Source organism: Protomyctophum bolini (assembly GCF_963924005.1).
Source record: "Protomyctophum bolini genome assembly, chromosome: 6".
NCBI classification, from domain to species: Eukaryota; Metazoa; Chordata; class Actinopteri; order Myctophiformes; family Myctophidae; genus Protomyctophum; species Protomyctophum bolini.
Window position 1 is genome coordinate 23,148,206 of NC_137867.1, and position 18,826 is coordinate 23,167,031.

Genomic DNA, 18,826 nt, shown 5'->3' on the forward strand with positions numbered 1-18,826 from the left:
TATTGCAGTAGGATAAAACTGAAATAAGAGTGAAATAAACATGCAACACACCTTGATGGGGGATATGTGGAAGTACTCATATAGGCTGATAGGAGAGGTGTCTGCAGCAGAGACATGGCCCAACTCTGCCCTTATATACTCTATGTCCTTTTCAAACAGCTCCACCTTGTGGAATAACACAAACACACATACAGTAGGAGGTTAGGAACCAAATAATGTCAAACTTCTGTATAATTTTGATTGAGCTGACAATGCCTGTGCCTTTATATTATTGTAGTTTTTGAATTATCCTTGAAATATTTATCTTATTGTTTATTATTATTCTCTTTTTGTGACACTGTTGACAACGTTCTAAGAACAAGAATGGCATTGTCTGCAATATTTCCACAACTGTATTATAAGTGCATGCGACAATAAAAACAAATTTGAACCTTAAAATAAACACACAATAACTGTTACAGCTGATTTATGAATAATAATGTGTGTTCAACAGACCTCCTGTTCTGAGGTTGTGATGTTGTGATGCTCGGGTGTGAACAGATCAAGGATGGCGTAGAGGAAACCCAGGTCCAGCTTCAAATCCATCTCCTGAATCAACACCTTGAAGTATCTGAGGTAGAGAGTGCACATCTGCAATCATTTCTAAGGCTCCTTGAAAACACAAGTATGAGGTGTGGAGCCAAATGGGCCATAAAAATAAATTAAATTAACACTGCGTGAATTCCAACATATGGCTGAAATGCTAGCCTTGCTGATACAGTATATTAAAATACAAAATAGTACATAAGGGTATGAAAATGTATCCTGAGAATTAGAAAGATTACATTCTGACACAAAAAAAGCATTGTGAGGTGAAACCATTATATGACCAAAACATTACATTTCAATAAATGGAAAAAAATAACCTGTGTTGTTTGTTACTATGTGCTTTTCATTGTTGCATTGAAGTATTTTCAAAATGTAAAGAATACATAGCTAAAATAGCTTATTTGTAAACAAATAAACAATTACTTGATGCGAGAGATGTTAGAATGGCCTGCCGCTCTGGTAACAATGGAGATATCCGTTAGGGGTTTGGGCTCTGGAAGAAATAGAGAAAGATTAAATGACGCATTGACGGAAGCATCAAATACTGTATAGTGTATAACAAAGAAATAGCATCTAAAGTGAAACTGTTTTATCAAAGGCAGACAGACTGACCTGAGTCCATGGTGACGGACTTGGGTAGTTTGACGGGATAGAAGACAAATGGGAAGATGGATCCTGGCAGCTGATTCTGGATCTGTAGTGGACAAGAAAAAAGGATTATGACATCAGTCCTAGTATCTCTGTGGAAAGGAAACGTTTTATAATGATGCACTGTATTCATTTCTTGAACATGCAAGTCATGCAATGACAATACAAACTGACTCTAGATGGTGGATCTGGATAAGGTTTTGAGATTGTCACATAACATCTGACCAGAAGTTGTGCCTTTCTATATAATTCTATCTACATACACAGTAAAAAAGTGTTATTTCTTTCCTTGTGTAACTCAGTGTACACAAGTAAACAAATTAACATCATTTGGTTAATTTGTACACTCTCAAGAGTAAAATGAACACTCAGGAATTTTCAGTATACTGTACAAAGTTGTTTCTTTGGCTGTTGTTTTCACCTGTATGCGGTTGATTTGGACCCGGTAGGAACTCTGTCGCGGGGAGATGCTGTACTCCACCTTCACCCCAGGCAGGAAGTTCCTCCTGAGAGGAGCTTCTGTTGGTTGAAGCAGCTTCATATCCATGCCGTTGGGAGTCAGGAGGACCTGGGAGACAAAATGGATGAATTGTCAAATGTCCATTCCTGTGTATATATACTGCCCTGCAGTGGTTCCCAACCTTTTCAAGATCAGGGCCCAATCTTGAAAGTATTCACGGCCCACCCATCTGACAACTTCAACTTAACACGTCGTGTTAAGTGGTCAGATGGATGGGCCACGTGTTGATTAATAATCAATCGATTGTGCTCCGGCTGGGATCAATGGAACTAATCTAATATACACTTTAAGTTGCTATTTATTGTTAAAACACATTTGTTGTCAAGTTAGTTAGTTAGTTACATTTATTGTCTACAATGTGGAAATTTGTCTCATAAACAACAGCAACAACAAAACAACAACACAAGGTTTTAAAGAAAATATGAATCTTATATTATCATTTAAATCTGCTAATTATTTCGGGCTCTCTTGCGGGCCCACAGGTTGGGAATACAGTAACTCACTATACGTAGTGTCGTGTGCCTGAAATAACTGCCTGGTCAGCGCTGATAACAATTTAAATTGATTATTAATGCAATTAAAGATACTCCTGTGGTACTAATATTCATGGCACACACAGATTAGACAATTATTTGTCACATTGAGAGTGTACAGACGCATGCAGGTTGATGTAAGAGATTCCCAAACTAGTTATTTTGGTTCACTCCCAAGTGGTTTGGGAGTCCCTTACACGCGAAAGAAACCAAGGAGTATATATTTAAAGGTCACAATACACATTCTTCCTACACACTGGGGGGCAAACTGCTGCCGAGGGTTTTATGGAATGCATTTTCACATGCAAGTGGCGTGACTCTAATGCATCTTATGAGCAGTCGGGTACTTTTGCAACCTGACTGCGCACGCACACGTGTTATTGTACTTGACATGATCTGATAAAGGGTCTATTTGACCTCTAACCTGGAAGTTGTTTTCCAAATCCACTATGGCGTGGTCTATGGGCCCACTGTCCAGATACTCTCTGTAGCGGGTTTCCAGCATATCTGCGTCTTTAACACTCAGTGGCTTCCATCTGGACCTTTTCTTCGACTTGGATTCCCACACCACATCAGAACTGTACACAGCAGAGAAAGACAGGATAATATACAGTAGTTTGTGAAATTATTTTGTATTAAATGATGTATATCATCACTGTCGGGCAGAAACCTTGTATTGTTATACTTTGTCATGCAACAGTGTAGCACCAAAGTAGTGAAAATAACAGATCTACAAGCTCACAGTGTGTTGCATTGCAACACGTTGTGAGCTTGTAGATCTGCTATCTTTCCCACTAACAATTGACATGGCCAAAAAAAGGAGGCCAGGTTTAAAGTGGTCCTAAAGTCTGTCTGTGGGTTTTATGAATATTTAACCAATCAAATTATTGAAATCGGTAAGTCAGTGAGGGCTCAGCCCCGCCCCTTTATGTGTCCTTTGCCAAAGACAGCATCGATCCTCCGAACATCAATCATTTAAGTATGCAAATTAGTTAAGTATCGCGGTTAGAATGTCAACAAACACAATAGTGCTTTGATGCTTTCTCACTGTTCTCAAAGGGAGACGGAATGGGAGGATAGGCTATACATTTAATAACAATAATAATAATAAGGGAAACATGATGAGAAATGACTAATGAGCAAAGTAAAAGAATATATATATGCAATTTATAATGAATAGTATTATATATGAATATTACAACCCCTATCACACAGGAAAGTGTATTTATGAAACGAATAATAAAACGATCCGCTTAAATACTAAAATAGGCCAAGCATGTAGGCACTGGCTGTGAATAAGGACAGTTTTAATAAAGTGATGCAAATTGTCATGAATGGCAGACTCATCTTCAAAGTGCTGTCCCATTTATTTCACAACAATTTGGAGCCCTTGCAGCCTTTCACCCTCAAGCACTTACAGCTGACGTCACTAAAGTCAATGAGGGTTCAGGGCTCAGGGCTTGAGGGATTGGGCCTGTGTACCTTGTAATCCCGATGAAAGAGACCTCCTGGCCAGTCGCGTTGTTTACCAGAGACACCCCTACATCTCGGAGAGACAGAATTATTTCCTGCTCGGCCAGGTGAGCTTTCTCACTCTTGCTTATCAACCTGTAGATCCGACGCTCATCTGTAAAGAGCACCACCCGTTGGAGACCTGCAGGATCGACAGTCAAACCAAATCATTATGAATCAAAACGTAATGAAAACTATTTCCATGCACAGTCAAATTAAGTTGGGATGAGTAGTGAATGGCTTGACCTGAATTCGAGTGAGTGGTTTGGACCATACACTTAAAATGCACTTTAAAGTACAATGAACCCAAACAAAACATAAACACACAGAGCATTGAATTCCATGCAAATGTTGAGTGAATTACAGGAAAAATGAGTCTTATACGGTACCTTCATAGAAAGAGATCAGGAAAAGTTTCCCCTCTTTATTCAAGTCCACACATAAGTCCTAAAAGACAGACAAACACACACACACGCACCCGATGATGTCATCAAACGAGAAGTCGACTCAACTTCAACTTTTTACTGACAGCAAGTCGACTTGCAAAAATCACAAGTCGTCAACAGGGAGTACATATTGGTCTGGACATTGGTGGATACCTCCTCACTCTTCAGTTTGCCATGGTGATGACCACATGTCCAGCGTAGCTCTCTAGACCCAGTGGGCTGAGGCCAGGTGTAGTACACAGTTTTACCCGGCTCCAACTCCTCCTTCTCTGTCTCCTTCTGCGAGCTAAATGCATGTACACACACAGAAATGCCAACACCAATACATTAGGTCAGAATAGGTATAGGGTACTACTACCATTATGAACCAGGAAAACATTCACCTTACAGGACAGGAGCAGTAAACAATGAAACCATGTAATGCCCAACCACCGACGATCTACATCTATGGAGGACCGCAGAATCTGAAGAACAACAATCATGACATTGACATTCCACAGTGTAAACATAAGATTCCCATAAACAGACAGGAATAGGTAGATGATGCAACAGCAGAAATGATGCTACAATGACGGAACCACCGAAAGCGTCTCCTTTGATCCAAGAGGAAAAAGTTACAAATGCAAAGTTCATTCCGATTCTGATTTCAATTCATGCTTTGAGAAGCTGTAAACATGAGAAAACGTAACAGAGAAGAAGAGGAAATGGGGATGCGAGAGTCAGAGCAAGCATTGGTTAAGCAGACGGCGGACGCCTTATCCCATTGGACGGTACAGAAGCAAGAGAACCGATTCTACTGGCAGAATACCCTCCAATCAGCTGCAGCCAAAACTATGAGTTGTAGAAGTAAAGAACACGTCAAAGGTCACAGTAATGAATGTCTAAACTGCTCCTTTTACTCTATTCCAATGACTCACAAGTCTACAGTATGTTAAGTCACTTCCTGAGACCGCACACACACACACACAATACACTTGTATTTATATGTAATTAGGATTAACAGTGGTGCCAAGCGGTATGACCATGTAAAAGCTTCGTGTGCGTTTACTCATTGTGGGATAGATAAGGAGCAGATTAGGCAGCCCAACCAAGTCTGAGCCAAAGCAGTGATGTACTGTATACCTGTAGATAGCTCAATACACACAGTGTATGTGTGTCAGTCAATAAACTAACCTTCAACAAATACTGTATCATCATTACTTCACTTATTATACATATTTGGTGGGATTTCTCCTATGCTTTGTAACTCTCCTCAATCACAGAGTTCCTGTAGTTTCATGACAGTGAGGGTCGAGCACACGTGAGCGAGCAGCTCGGCGTGGTAGATGGAATAAGTTATCACCTGTATTGTCTCCTTAATTTCCACCCACTATGTTATCTTTAGTCAGAGGTGTCTCCCTTCAACTCTTTACATCTAGACCTAGCCCAATTCTATCCTTCTACTGTCTACATCCTCATCTTCTTCAGATTCACACCTCTTATACTTAATACTTATATCTCTCTGCATAGACGTTACTTTTTGAAACTGTGTTTCAGTGCATAACCTCACACACTGCACTAACTGTACCAATTCTTCTCCCTACTTCCATAAATCTGTTCCACGTGCTCTCTCTATCTCTGTCTCCCTCCCTATCGGAGTGTCAGAGGCCTTTCATTATTTTCTACCTGTCCTCCTCCAATGAGAAGGAGAGGTCGAGCACCGAATCAGCCACAAAACCAGATGAGTTTCTCCGCCCGCTGTGTGGACCGCAACACAAAGTACAAAAACAAACATCAATATAAACAACAATATAAACAATATAAAAAAAGTTAGGTCATGAGAAAGCACTGATGAAGTGATGATGGCAAATGGATCAAAATAAGTTAGCATTAGCACAAACTAAATATACGTTATATTGCCCCGTGGGTCTTCAACCGTCCCTTCCCTGCTTTTTCTCTCACCTCTGGTAGAACTGTATAGGCTGGTCCTTGGTATGGTTGATGATGAGGAAGGGAGCTGCACCATCATGGTAGTCAGAGAAACGAATCACAGTAGAGTGCTCCGAAATGTTCACATCCACCGTGATCCCGCCCAGCTAGAAAACAGGTACCAGAAACTAGAGTCTATAACGTTTATCAGGAAATGCTGAATACTGTTTTGAGTAGACATAATCTCATTCAATAACAGAGAGAGTAGCCAATAAATATATTCAGAACTTGGGCAGTAACGTATTGTTTGACCCCATACCCCATGTTCATCTTATTATTTAATCACACATCAATTTAGAAAAACTTTTGTTTTGTACAGTATAATTATGTGCACTGTTCCACTCACAGTCTTGTCCAGAGGCAGCAATAAGCAGTTCTCTGTCCGTGTGAAGTCAATGATCCGAGGAGGACAGTCACAACCTTCAACTTGGATGTTCAGGTGCTTGGAATCTTTCTCGGGCCAGAATGGAAGGACTGACTGAAGATTATATCAAATAATTAAAGTGTAAACTTGGTTATCTGAAAACAAAAATGTCTCGTTTCTATTAAGTCCAATAATGTTATAATGCGAGTGGTCATCGATTAATATTGACAACTCTTAGACCTCACCATCAATTACAAAAGGCAAAAGCAAAACCTTAGCGCTGAAAGACAGTGTTTTTAATAACCCTCTTATTGCTGGGGAGTTCATGAATTCTTCAGCCGTGAGACGTTTTGCGCCTGGTGTAACATTATGTTGTAAGGCCCTAAATGTTGAGACGTTTTGCGCCTGGTGTAACTTTATGTTGTAGGGCCCTAAATGTTGAGACGTTTTGCGCCTGGTGTAACATTATGTTGTAAGGCCCTAAATGTTGCAGTACAGCACGCAAACATGCCAGGTTTTTACATTAATCCATTTTGGGCGGGAACCCCTTATGGTGTTTTAAACATGTTATAATTTAGCCATTGAAAAATAGCAGATCTACAAGCTCATAGCGCGTGCATTTGATGTATGCTTATTGCAAGATAAGCTAAATGACTAAATTGTAAAATATGATAGCCTGAACTTGGTTCTGACCTGTTCAGGCTTAACCTTCGTCCAGTTCTCCAGTCCCTGCTCATTGATCAAGATGGTGTGTTTGGTTCTGTTGACCAACAGGTAGAATGGCATGAAGGTCACAATGCGGGTCAGGCTGAAGCTACTGGCGTCAATCTTCACTCCAACCTGATGTGTAGACAAAGAAGAAATGGAGCAAAAAGTTAATACCAGGTCACAATTTAATTTGCTCCATTATATGCCCTACTAAAAGCAATGTCCTAAATTACAGTATATTGCTGTTCACTTTGATTACAGTGTGTTTTTTTTTATTGTTTTTTATGTGGAGTCTGGAGCAAGGTCTAGACTCTCTAGACTAGTCACCTAAAGCTTGTAATGATTAAAGGCCACTGTCCTGGACAAAACCTTACCTGGTAATCTTTATATTTGCCTTTGCATTTGGTATCTCCATAACTACCAACAGTATCCAGGGAGAACTCTTCTGAAAGCTCACTGTCTGAGATCATCAGCCGCACCTGGAGGATGAACAATGCATTCAGAATTGAGAGGTCACAAAGAGCTCACACAGTTCAGAAGAATGGCAAACAAAAGAGATGTCACTGCATCGAGGTAAACACAACAGATGGGGATCAGGTAAAGCAAACAAACTGGTGTTCAGTTCAAATATGATTATTTTGGGGGTACCATGGCCTGAAAAAGGTTGAGAACCACTGGACCGTCCCTCATCCTACGTCAAATTCCTCGTACTTTGTTGTTTTGCAGGAAGTTCCGTGGCTTGAAGGAGAAGAGCAGTGGTAGGTCATAGTCCAGGGGGTGCTTGCGATGGATATCATCAGCCTTGTACTGCAGCAGCCGACCTGTCTTGTTCTCCATCCAGTAAGGTGAATGGATGGCCACCACGGACTGTCCTGACTCATAGTTGACATGCACCGCTATGTCCAGCTCTGCCCTCTTCCTCTCCGTCCCGCCACCCTCTCCGTCCTCATCGTCGTCTTCCCGGAGAGACTTGAACACGGTGAAGGTGATCTCCTCCTGCTCGCTGCGGAGACTGTGGAATAGCAAAAAAAAAGGAAAAGGCTGAACATAAAGCAAACCCCACTTTTGGTTTAAGATTATTTAAAACAAAACGAGTAAAAGAAAAAACAATGCAGACACCAACAAGTACTGCAAGTATAATAAAACTATGAGACATAAAGATGAGATACTGTTTTTATACATACTGTACTTAATGTACATTGGATAGAATTATTATTATTATTTTAATTATATTTAATTGACAAATAGATATTAATGAACATGAATTTCATCCACTCTTTTATACCTGGTGTAAATATGTGATATGACAACGTTTAGTGAAGTTGAAAGTGACCTGTACACAGCAGACCAATCCTGTTCGAGGTAGTCGAGGAGGCGGAGAGCGAGACTAGACTGGTTGATGACGGCAGTGTGTAGCTGGGCAGAGTGGCCTGGTTTCAGAGTGGCCTCAGGGGCGATGTCACCACTGTCCTGTTCATGGATGCTTCATGTAAGTCTATTATGCAAGTATTTGTGATTTCCACTAGATCAACATAATTAACAATGTGGTAAATGTTAAAAAGCCAAACTGTAGTTCAAGGGTCAAAAGGTTAATTAATTGTTACAGAAAAAATGTTTCTAGTATAACTGTAGTGTAAGCATGTGTGTAATGCCTAATTCATACTCATACTGTACGGTTTCACACACCAAAAATAGCTGATCTACAAGACAACCTCACAACGCATCCACGACACATTGAGAGCTTGCACATCGCCTATTTCTATCCTACCTGCAGTTTGTAGGTAATGGGGTAAGGCAGCAGATTACGCAGCAGGGCGGATGGCCATAGGTGGATGATGTAGGGCGCGTCAAAGTTCTCCCCGACACATCCTGTGTGTTTGGACGTCACGGTGTCCCTCAGCGGCACAATGTTGACCATCAGCATGCCGGCCTTTTCTCCACGGCGACGGCAGCTCTGCGTGCGGGGCTCCTGGCTGCTGACTTCCTCGTAGCTGAAACCCTCAGAACACTCAAACTCAAACTCCTCAACCTGACGGCCTTCATCCTCCTCTGTTACTGGCTGCAGGCTCAGCTCAGACCTGCAGAGGGCAGCATAGGACAGACAATGAAGGAATCAGAATCAGCATTATTTTAATTGCCTGTTATGGCGTGCACATAATGAGGTCAGGTTGGTGCATTTTTGCACTACAGTGAATAATGCCAGTATTAACAGAGCAGGGGTTGGTTTGAGAGTCCACTGTCTTGGGGAAAAAACATTGAGGAGGAGATTGTCTTTCCTGGTCACTTCCCGGTGCTGGACTCGATAATGGCCCTGCAGAACTGGACCATCATTTTCTGTAGCAGGTTGAATTTTCTGTGTGTGTGTGTGTGTGTGTGTGTGTTGTCAGCAGTTTGTGCTGTGTCTCACCTATAGGAATCTAGAGGCACACAGAACTCCTCATTGGGAAGAGATATACCCAGACATGTCGATCCTTCATACACTTTGAAGGGAATAGAAAAGTGATTGATGATCTGCAGACAAAAACAGAGACAGGCAGAGAGTGTTAGAGAGAGAGAAAAGATGTAGGAGTGGACCATTCTATATCTTGTATTCTTCTTCATATTTTATTCCAGTTATTTGCTCAGTGTCTAAGGACAGAAGGATGAAGGTGGCTTGGGCATGTACCATCAAGGTTTACATTAGCTGGTATATGCTGGCCACTGGCCGATTAAAATCTTAATCGACCGTGTGAAGTATAATTTCGGACCACTGGCTGGCGGGATTGAAAGATATTTATATATATTTTTAATATTATTATAATAATTATTATTTGGATATTAAATAAAGTAACATTACAATATTTGGATTTATAAGCATTAAAATCATATTTCATGTTTCATGTTTTATAGGAGCATACATTATCTGGTGAATAGTTCAGAGCCTTACTGCCCTCCTACGCTGTGCAATAAACAGTCACACAAAGCCTGCGTCGCAGCAGTAGCTGCTACAATGATGGATAAAGCCAACCAAGGCATCGTTTTGAGATATACTCAAAGTTTTACAAAATCTCACAAAAATGACATCATTCATCAATTTGTTACAATCAGTGAGCTGCTAAAATCTGTAAAATCCTCAGACTTTGGAACCGACATGGATATACAGTGACTAACTAATAAGGCTTATTATAGACTAAAGGTTGAATGAGATGCCAAGCCTGAAACACACTAAAGTCTACTTAGTATCACAGTATTATTGTGTACCAAAATGAGCAGATCTACAAGCCTAGACCACATGATACGTGGTAGATCTGTATGGGCATCAATCATTTGTCCTGACTGCTTCTGTGCTTCTTGGCAAGCGAGGATGGAGTAAAGTAAGTAAGTATGCTTTAGAACTTCACAGTGAAGTGAGCACAAGCACATTCCTGCAAACACGCAGCACACCTTGCGGACCCCCTTGAAAACGAGATGGATCATCTCAAGGGGCTATTCCCAATAAACACGGCTACCGGGAAACCCTAGTACTCATATTTTACCTGGAAGGGAGAGCGGATCTTGATGTACTTGCTTCCATCCACAGAGTAGATCTGACACACCAGGAAGCGAGTGACCCCGGACTCCCTGTGCATCACACTGTACATCCCCCGGCCGACCTTGATCAGTGGGATGATAGTGGTGGATGTGTGACCCACCGGAGCTGGGCAGAACACAGGGGACAACAACACGTGTGTTTTTATTACTAGTATATGGAGCATGGTTTATGTAGGGCTTTCTTTTTGATTAATTTGGCAGACAGTCAGCTACAGTAGACACTACCTTGTTGAGTATCTCACAAGATGGGCACTGCGCACAATATTACCACTGCCAGCTGCTAAAGAATACCGTGTGTGTGTGTGTGTGTGTGTGTGTGAGCGCGCGCACGAGCGCGTGCGCGTGTGAGAGAGAGAGCGGGTGTGTGTGTGCGTGCGTGTGCACAAGCTGCAGCATTATGTGCATGGCTGCTATACTGTACTGTATGTGCCACTACTACTTACTGGGTTGTATGTAGTAGTCCTTTTCACTAAGGGAGATTATAGCAGAGAACTGGTCAGAGTCTGTGGAGGTTCTGGAGTACTCCATATTGAGTCGCTCTCCGTCCTGCAACTCCACTGTGCGGTTGACGCCCTGTCTGTCGAGGGGGCAGAACATCTCACTGTAGAGAACAGACACTGGCAGGCCCAGACGGTTCTTAACCACAAATGGAGCCTCGTCTTTCTGGAAGATTTCAGTCGACTGTTTAGCGGCCTCTGCAAACGCCTGAGTAGATACAAACAAAGAAAAAGCTTTGACAATGCTCCACGCAAGAGTTAAATTGCTTTAGTAGTTACATTCACAAATACAGCGTGGACCACCACACATTAGAATTGTAAAACAATTGATTTTAATTGAAAAGCTGGGCTCAGACTACAAAAGTTTTAAAATTGGAATTGGATTTGGAAATATGGTTGCATCACACATTATAATAATCACAAAGCCACCAAGAACCTCTGGTTGAGCCCCACCTTAAGGTATTATAAGTCAGTATGTGACTGTTATGTCCTTACCGTGCCCAAGTTACTGAGCATGCCCAGTCCACATTTTGTGAGGGTGAGGTTGAGCTGGTCCTTGCTGCTGATGTTGATCACGGTCTTATAATCTGGAACATTGAAATCAACCTCATCCGAAATTCCAGTATATTTCACTGGCTTCTTCTTCATCTAAAGAGGTTACAACACAACGGTGGAAAGATAGTTAGCAATCTGTGTGTTTCGGACATGGGCTAAATTCTCTAAATGTCCATTCTCAAAGATAAATACTGCTGTCCCTCAGACAGGGAGACAGCATTTATTGTATTGTTTTAATTGGTCACTGGGTTAGTAATAGTAAAGTGCAGATATATTTGCAGACAAGTTGAGAACAGTTTCTTACTGATTTATTAAAATAGAGCTTTAACTTTTTAACCAAAAATATCAGTTTATATATCACAAAACAAATAAAGAAATATAGCTACAAGCAGCGATAACAGGGCCAAGCAATAAGCAAATCACACCCATGTGAACTGAGCGGTGCAGGCTGCTTGCAGCTGTTCGTACCCCAGACAGCCCCAGATACCCAATGAAGGGTACCCTTCGGATGTGTTGAGCAACCGAGCGACTCTTAGCTCTGGATGTGCGCCCACTTATTGTGCGTATTGCATATAGTATTTTTCTTATTTCTGCATTCCTTGGCCCCTCTTATGTATATAGCTTGCAGCTATATATTTTTTTATTCATATATTTTTTCACATACAAAGTGACCAATCAGAACACGAAAGTTGTTCTGATGAGACGGATATGTGTATTGAACTTTTATTGCCAACGGTTCATGACCTATGCCTGTTCAAACATTTTCAATTGAGTGCTATAGCGCAACCGTTTGGCTAATGGTTATGGGCTTCGCATCTTCTCCGTTTGGCATAGGCCTCTACCATATTGCCAAGTTTTGCGAAAACCGACTGTACATTTCAGCCAGACCTGCGATATTTGGCGGAAGAAGAAGAAAAGAAAAATACAAATACAATAAAGGACCATAGGCCCTTTGGACTTGGCTCATTAAAAAGAATTGGGACAAATCTTGAAATATGAAATGGCCCGGGGATACAATCAGTATGCTCAATTAGATTTTATGGTTTCTTAAGGTTAGAGTGAAGTGTGTGTGTGTGTGTGTGTGTGTGTGTGTGTGTGTGTGTGTGTGTGTGTGTGTGTGTGTGTGCATGCGTGCATGTGTACCTTCAGTCCTAGAGTCCAGGGTCTGAAGCTGTCTCTTTCCTCTTCTAATGGTTCCAGGAGTGGCTCCCACACTCCCATCATCTCATTGTAGTAGTGAACCTAACAGTAAAGTACAGTGTGTTAAGTACTGTATTATTATTTATTACACACAGGTTATGTTTACCGGTATATGTTTTGGTGTCTAGTTGAGACTGGTGAATGTTCCCATTAGCCTCTCGTCTGAGAAATTACCACATGTATTTACAGGGATGCAGAGATTGCACTCTTATGTTTTTGAGCAATTTGCCCCACAATATGAAATACATTTGTATTACCGGTACTTATTTTGTTATTTATTATGTTTTATTTTGTTGGTATTGGTAACTGTATAATTGCAATATTACATGGGCATCATTACTTTGGTGATGCTTATGGAACTCTGCTCAAGTGTTAAAAAACACACCCTTTCCTGTAATATTGCTAAAGTCGGGGTGTATGTCAACATACTGTACCTCCAGATTGAGCTGACTGTGCATGTTAATGAGCGTGCTCCAGTTCTTGACAGCTCCATGGAAAGAGGACTTGGCCAGAAGCATGGGCACAGTGCGGTGCCCTACCCCTGCCTCCAGAGTCAGGCAGATAGAGCTGATGGCTACCTGCAGGGACATACAGTACAGTGAATGGAAGAAAATGCTCTTTTCTCCACTAAGCTGTATTACTGGTAGAATTAAAAATATCGCTCGAATAATCTGTTGGGGGCAAGGGGGAGGTATGTTGGAGTGCATGTACTGTATGAGACTATATGAGTGTTTTTTTGTCTTTATAAGTAAAGAAAAAAGTAACATTTAGTTTAAAAAAAAAAGGTGTATATATAAACACACTTTGTCCGACGGTTTGCAAGATTAGCCCCAGACAACCAGACAGACCCTCTTATGGCTAGCCTCCTACCGAGCCACACCATAAAAACTACCAGTTAAGCAAAAGTAAGCATGTAACAAGTCTCTGACCTATGTACCGTAGTAATGAACTGTGGAGTTATACCATTTAAACAGTGTTTCACTATTTATCAATTCGATAATTTCTCAGTTTGATCAATACAGTATATAACAATCAATCAATATATGGAGAAACTAACACACAGTCTGAGGCTACAAGAAGAAAAAATGGAGGACAAATGGTATAAATGGACAATATTTAAGGGTATAGGGGAATGAGAGACAACTGTGAATGCCTAGAAAGATGTATGTAACTTTTTTAAACGCAATGTCGATGCCTGTTGTATTTTTTATTTTTCTGTTTTTAATTTTTTTGTACGTCTGTGATGTAATATGTATTGTAAGTTTGTTTTTTCTGTCTTGTCTTGTAAAACAATAAAATAAAAAAAACAATCAATCAATATTGCATAGTAAGTACTATCGACCCAATGGTGGCATTACCTGTAGTGACTCTCCCTGTGGTATCAATGGGACTATTGACTGTGCATCCTCATCACCTTCCTCCTCCAGGAACCATAACTTGAGGTCCTTCCAGGTCCTTCGCTCCCATAACTCAGGGGGTATGGGGCTGTCTAGCTCCTGTGGTGTCTCTGCAGCAGGCGTCAGCACAGACTGGATGGTGATAACTGTGTTGATGATGATGGGAGACACCTGGGCATGGAGAGATGTTGAAGGTAGGCGCATTGCACTTATTCTAATATAATTGAGTCTACAGTGTATGCAGGTCAGTCAGGCCTTGGTTTGACACCGCTCATAGATAAATGCTATAAACTTGAAAATATTTGTCTGACATATCCTAATCTTTTCGTAACACTGTAACAAATGTCCCTGAATAGAATATGAACTGAACACACAGATGTGTTCATATGTATTTAAATAAATGAAAGCTTACCTTCAGTGAAAGGGTGTTGATGCAAACCTCCAAAGATTGAGGGGAGGTGGGTGTCTGGGTGCTTTTGTAGAACACCTGACAGGGTTGCAGCACTGTGGTTACGTTCTTCCTCTTGTCCCTCAGGAAGGGACACGCCACAATCTACAAAAACAGTAGCAGGTCAGTCATCAGGAATGTTTTAGCACATACCAAGTCCAAGGCTTTATTTGACCTGCTTAAGAGAAGTGATAATAGACCAAGTAAGTGGGTGATACATGTGTGCTAATTAGTCAGCTGCTGTATTACCCGATATGATGATTTGATTTGATATCTTCCCAAATGGTTATATGACAGCTGACCTATGAGCACCTAAAGTAGTTAAAGAGGACTGAACAGGCACCACTGGGAGGCGAGACCTCTTTGCTTAATTCTCTTAAGTCTGGATGGATGAAACAAAACACAGAGGGGAAAACACTGACCTTCTACGGTTCACAGAATGGATAATAATCAGGTTGGAAGCCGGTAACTGTGTTGTCAAATAACTACCTCCGTAATTGATAGAAAATCTCAGTTTTCCACAGCAATACGTGGATACTTCAATGTTGTTCAAGTTCTTCTTAGATTTTGACAGAACATCAACTAAACAAGAACAGAAGTCACGGGAGTATAACCATGGGGCAGTATTTGATTCTAATGAACGTTAAACTATGATGATTCATGTTCTAACGATATCCTTCATTAAGCACGAAATTTATGGTTATATTGAGTTATTTAAGCAGATCACCGTTCAAATACTATTTTGTCATTGTATTGTGAATATACAGTATAAGACAATGCGTATGTGATAAACATTATTACGCAGGATTCATCATTGCCCTCGCATCCAACTTATGCTCTCTTCACTCTGATACGCCTGCCTGCTCTCAGTTGCATTATGGCAAGGCAAAGGGGAATGAATTCCCAGGTGATCTAAATTATTCATTCAGTAGAATGCTTTAATACTGCAGGACTTTTTGGGGTTTGCAAAAGAGCTCACCTTGAGGTCCTTGATGACGGCAGTCATCAGCGACTCCTCTGCGTCGTTCTTCATCACCAGTTCACACTGCGTGGTCATCAGCAGGGCGGGGGCGTCGCCACGTGTTAAATCTGCCACAAAGACAATCTCTGGATTCCTCACCAGAACATTGATCTCACTCTTGGATGCCGTCACTGGAGATGGCACTGAGGATAGCAAAGAGCAACGATGATAATTATGCTGGCTGATGTTAACAATTAACATGCAAATTAATTTACAACTGAAAACCAACTAGCCAGGGGCTAACACAGACAAACAACACGTGTTGTTTTGTCGGTGTTAATAAAAACACTGGAGCAGAAGCTGTTGTGCGGACTTCCCTTATTCACTAGTTTGTATCTACTGACACCTACATATATTAGTGGGTAATAATAGTATTTCACAAGCTTCACTTTGGATTTAGCTAGGTTTGGTTTGGGTTTGGAAATCAACAAATAAAACCCATTTGTTCTACATTTCTTGATAAAAGTCATAAAACTCCTTTAAACAGAGAACAAAAACATCGATTTGAATATCTTTTACATCTAAGTGGCAAGTGTGTCGACCCACCATTCTCCTTGGATGAAGCTGAAGAGGCCGTATACTTTTTATCCGATCCTCTGTTGGTGGCCTTGGGCTGCGGGGCTGGAGCAAAGCCCTGTTGGGTGGCCTTGAGGAAGATGTCTGCCACAGTGAGCAGGAACTCCATGCTGGCACACAGGTAGAGGTCCTGAACTATTGTATCCAGAGTGGTGCCCTCGCGGCCCTGGCGGTAGGTCACCTCCACCATCGTGTTCTGCTCAGCGCCGGGTCGCATCTCCATCATCCTGGGAGGTTATGATGAGGAGAGTTGGGAGGGGTGGGAGTGTAGGAGGGCATGTAACCAAAGGGAAAGCGATAAGAGTAAAGACAGAAGTATTATTAGCACGAATCGAAAGTAAGGCAGTAAAGAAAGAACGCTGATCAAATCATATCTGAACACATTCTACAGTAGGTCTGTGTATGTAGCTACGTATGTTCACATGCTCTCTCTTACAAACCCAGGCCTGTGGATTATGAACATATGACATGAGCAGTATGTGTTTTTCTGTGTAGCGCTGATGATTCCGTTTTGACTGTGTCTTGGCGTGCCACCACTGTCTACCCAATCTGTGCCCTCAGCAGGGCCTGTCAGCCCATGGAGATGGATGGACTGGGTAAGTAGCCCCGTCACACTCTGAACACATTCCAACATACTGTACTGGATCACACTTCAGGAATGGTGACAAGCTACACCATCTGTCTAGTTTTTTATTGGGGACAGCCAAGCAGTACATCTGACAAGAATATCTTTGCACATAGTCACCCATTTTTTTCTTTTAAAAATCATCACAAACATCAACAAACAACGTACACCCACAGGTCACATCAGGGGTCACAGTCAGAGTATTGTACACTTGTGAGACATCATCTGTCTAGGGAGAGATGGAGATGTATTATCGCATGTTGTATCAGCTAAGATTGTGTATGTGGTAATGTTAGTGTTTACCCATCTATGCCCGAATAGACTGTTTACAACGGCTTCTCTCTCTGTGTGTGTGTGTGTGTGTGTGTGTGTGTGTGTGTGTGTGTGTGTTACATTGAACAGCATTACAAATGTTTAGTAAAGGTTGATTAAACAAAAACTACACTGCACATTGTTTTTAGTGTGTGCATTTATAGATTTGTATAGGATTATGTGCCTATATTGATATAAGTATATGTGTCTGTTTTGTGTGTCCTTAGTACCTGGAAGTGACCATCTTGATTCTAGGTCTCTTGTCGTCCAACAGGCAGTTGGCCAGTCTGACTGAGGCCTTCATAGAGCTGTCAGAGAACATGTTGAAGGAGGTGGAGATGGTTCCCAGAGTAAACTCTGCCAGTTTCTGCTGCTCGTCGTGGGAGTCCAGCAGCTGCACCTGAATAACAAAGAGATGCAAAATACATTTAATGAATGGATAAAGGGACACAGAGAGGGCAAATCTTAGTCTGATTTTTCATATTGCACCCAAGTTGCAAGTGAAAGTAAGCGATAGAGAAGGGGTCCTAGAACATCATTTACAGTTTAGTTAATTAGTTAAGTCTGGCAATATGACTATCAGTGCTTTTCCCCCACCTCGTTCTCACTGGGGCTGTACAGGACCAGCGTCATGGAGTCAAACTTGAAGTCCAGTTTGAGTGTGTTCTTCACCTTTCCACTCTTACGTGTCTCCACAACAGCAGCGGTCACCACAGTGTTACCTATTAGAACAAGAAAATATATCACACATTGTTACACGGTACACCACTCTCTTGTAGCCAGAAGTTCAGTAATCTAATACGTCTGGGGAAATCTAAATACAAAGAATGGGATGGACGCTGGCAAAACACACACATATATATACGCCCACTGCTTTGAAAACCAACCCAATACCATCCCATATGAGGACCTCCTCAAAGTCTTTGCATTTGTTCTGTGATGCTGTTTTTTCTTTTTTCACCCGGTTTAGGCCATTCAATGCATTTAGATATCACCAGACGTATCAGTAGGGAGATCTTTGATCATCTGGCTACGCAAAGATCAAAGTGTTAGCTATCATTACAACGAAATATATTTCACAGTGTTACCCATTATAACAAGGAAGACACATAACATACATAAGCATCAGTGTCCGCATCCTAATAACTAAGATCTTATACAGTATATCAATTTAGGGGTACACTCTAATTGTCACTCACACATTTTGGAAATTCTGGTTATACGCATGTTTAACAAACATTAAATGCTCCCGACTCATTTCTAGACGCTTATTGGGCCAAACCTTACAATAACCCTGAGCCAGGGCAGATTGCACAATTACAATTCTGAGCGAGTGCC

At 41.4% G+C, this 18,826-nt stretch overlaps 1 protein-coding gene across 5 annotated transcripts in view; it reads right to left on the reverse strand.

Annotated features, from left to right (window-relative positions):
• Positions 1-18,826, reverse strand: part of vps13a (vacuolar protein sorting 13 homolog A) — a 51,598-nt gene that overhangs the window by 12,073 nt on the left and 20,699 nt on the right. For 4 of the 5 annotated variants that reach the window (XR_013964255.1, XR_013964256.1, XM_080766412.1 and 1 more), the window contains exons 36-64: positions 18,086-18,210; positions 17,719-17,888; positions 16,522-16,778; positions 15,934-16,118; positions 14,919-15,059; positions 14,468-14,677; positions 13,544-13,687; positions 13,053-13,151; positions 11,850-12,002; positions 11,301-11,562; positions 10,803-10,963; positions 9,695-9,798; positions 9,056-9,365; positions 8,621-8,757; positions 7,999-8,299; positions 7,662-7,766; positions 7,273-7,419; positions 6,562-6,693; positions 6,189-6,322; positions 5,913-5,984; positions 4,401-4,533; positions 4,191-4,248; positions 3,772-3,943; positions 2,714-2,867; positions 1,658-1,804; positions 1,201-1,282; positions 1,012-1,081; positions 496-610; positions 52-165 (exon numbers count right to left, since the gene is read on the reverse strand). Coding sequence is in view for 3 of the 5 variants with exons in the window: in XM_080766412.1 (XP_080622538.1) it covers positions 52-165; positions 496-610; positions 1,012-1,081; positions 1,201-1,282; positions 1,658-1,804; positions 2,714-2,867; positions 3,772-3,943; positions 4,191-4,248; positions 4,401-4,533; positions 5,913-5,984; positions 6,189-6,322; positions 6,562-6,693; positions 7,273-7,419; positions 7,662-7,766; positions 7,999-8,299; positions 8,621-8,757; positions 9,056-9,365; positions 9,695-9,798; positions 10,803-10,963; positions 11,301-11,562; positions 11,850-12,002; positions 13,053-13,151; positions 13,544-13,687; positions 14,468-14,677; positions 14,919-15,059; positions 15,934-16,118; positions 16,522-16,778; positions 17,719-17,888; positions 18,086-18,210 (4,394 nt within the window). In the remaining 2 variants the exon portion in view is untranslated. The remainder of the gene's footprint in view (positions 1-51; positions 166-495; positions 611-1,011; positions 1,082-1,200; positions 1,283-1,657; positions 1,805-2,713; positions 2,868-3,771; positions 3,944-4,190; positions 4,249-4,400; positions 4,534-5,912; positions 5,985-6,188; positions 6,323-6,561; positions 6,694-7,272; positions 7,420-7,661; positions 7,767-7,998; positions 8,300-8,620; positions 8,758-9,055; positions 9,366-9,694; positions 9,799-10,802; positions 10,964-11,300; positions 11,563-11,849; positions 12,003-13,052; positions 13,152-13,543; positions 13,688-14,467; positions 14,678-14,918; positions 15,060-15,933; positions 16,119-16,521; positions 16,779-17,718; positions 17,889-18,085; positions 18,211-18,826) is intronic. The other variant, XM_080766413.1, reaches the window with a different exon arrangement.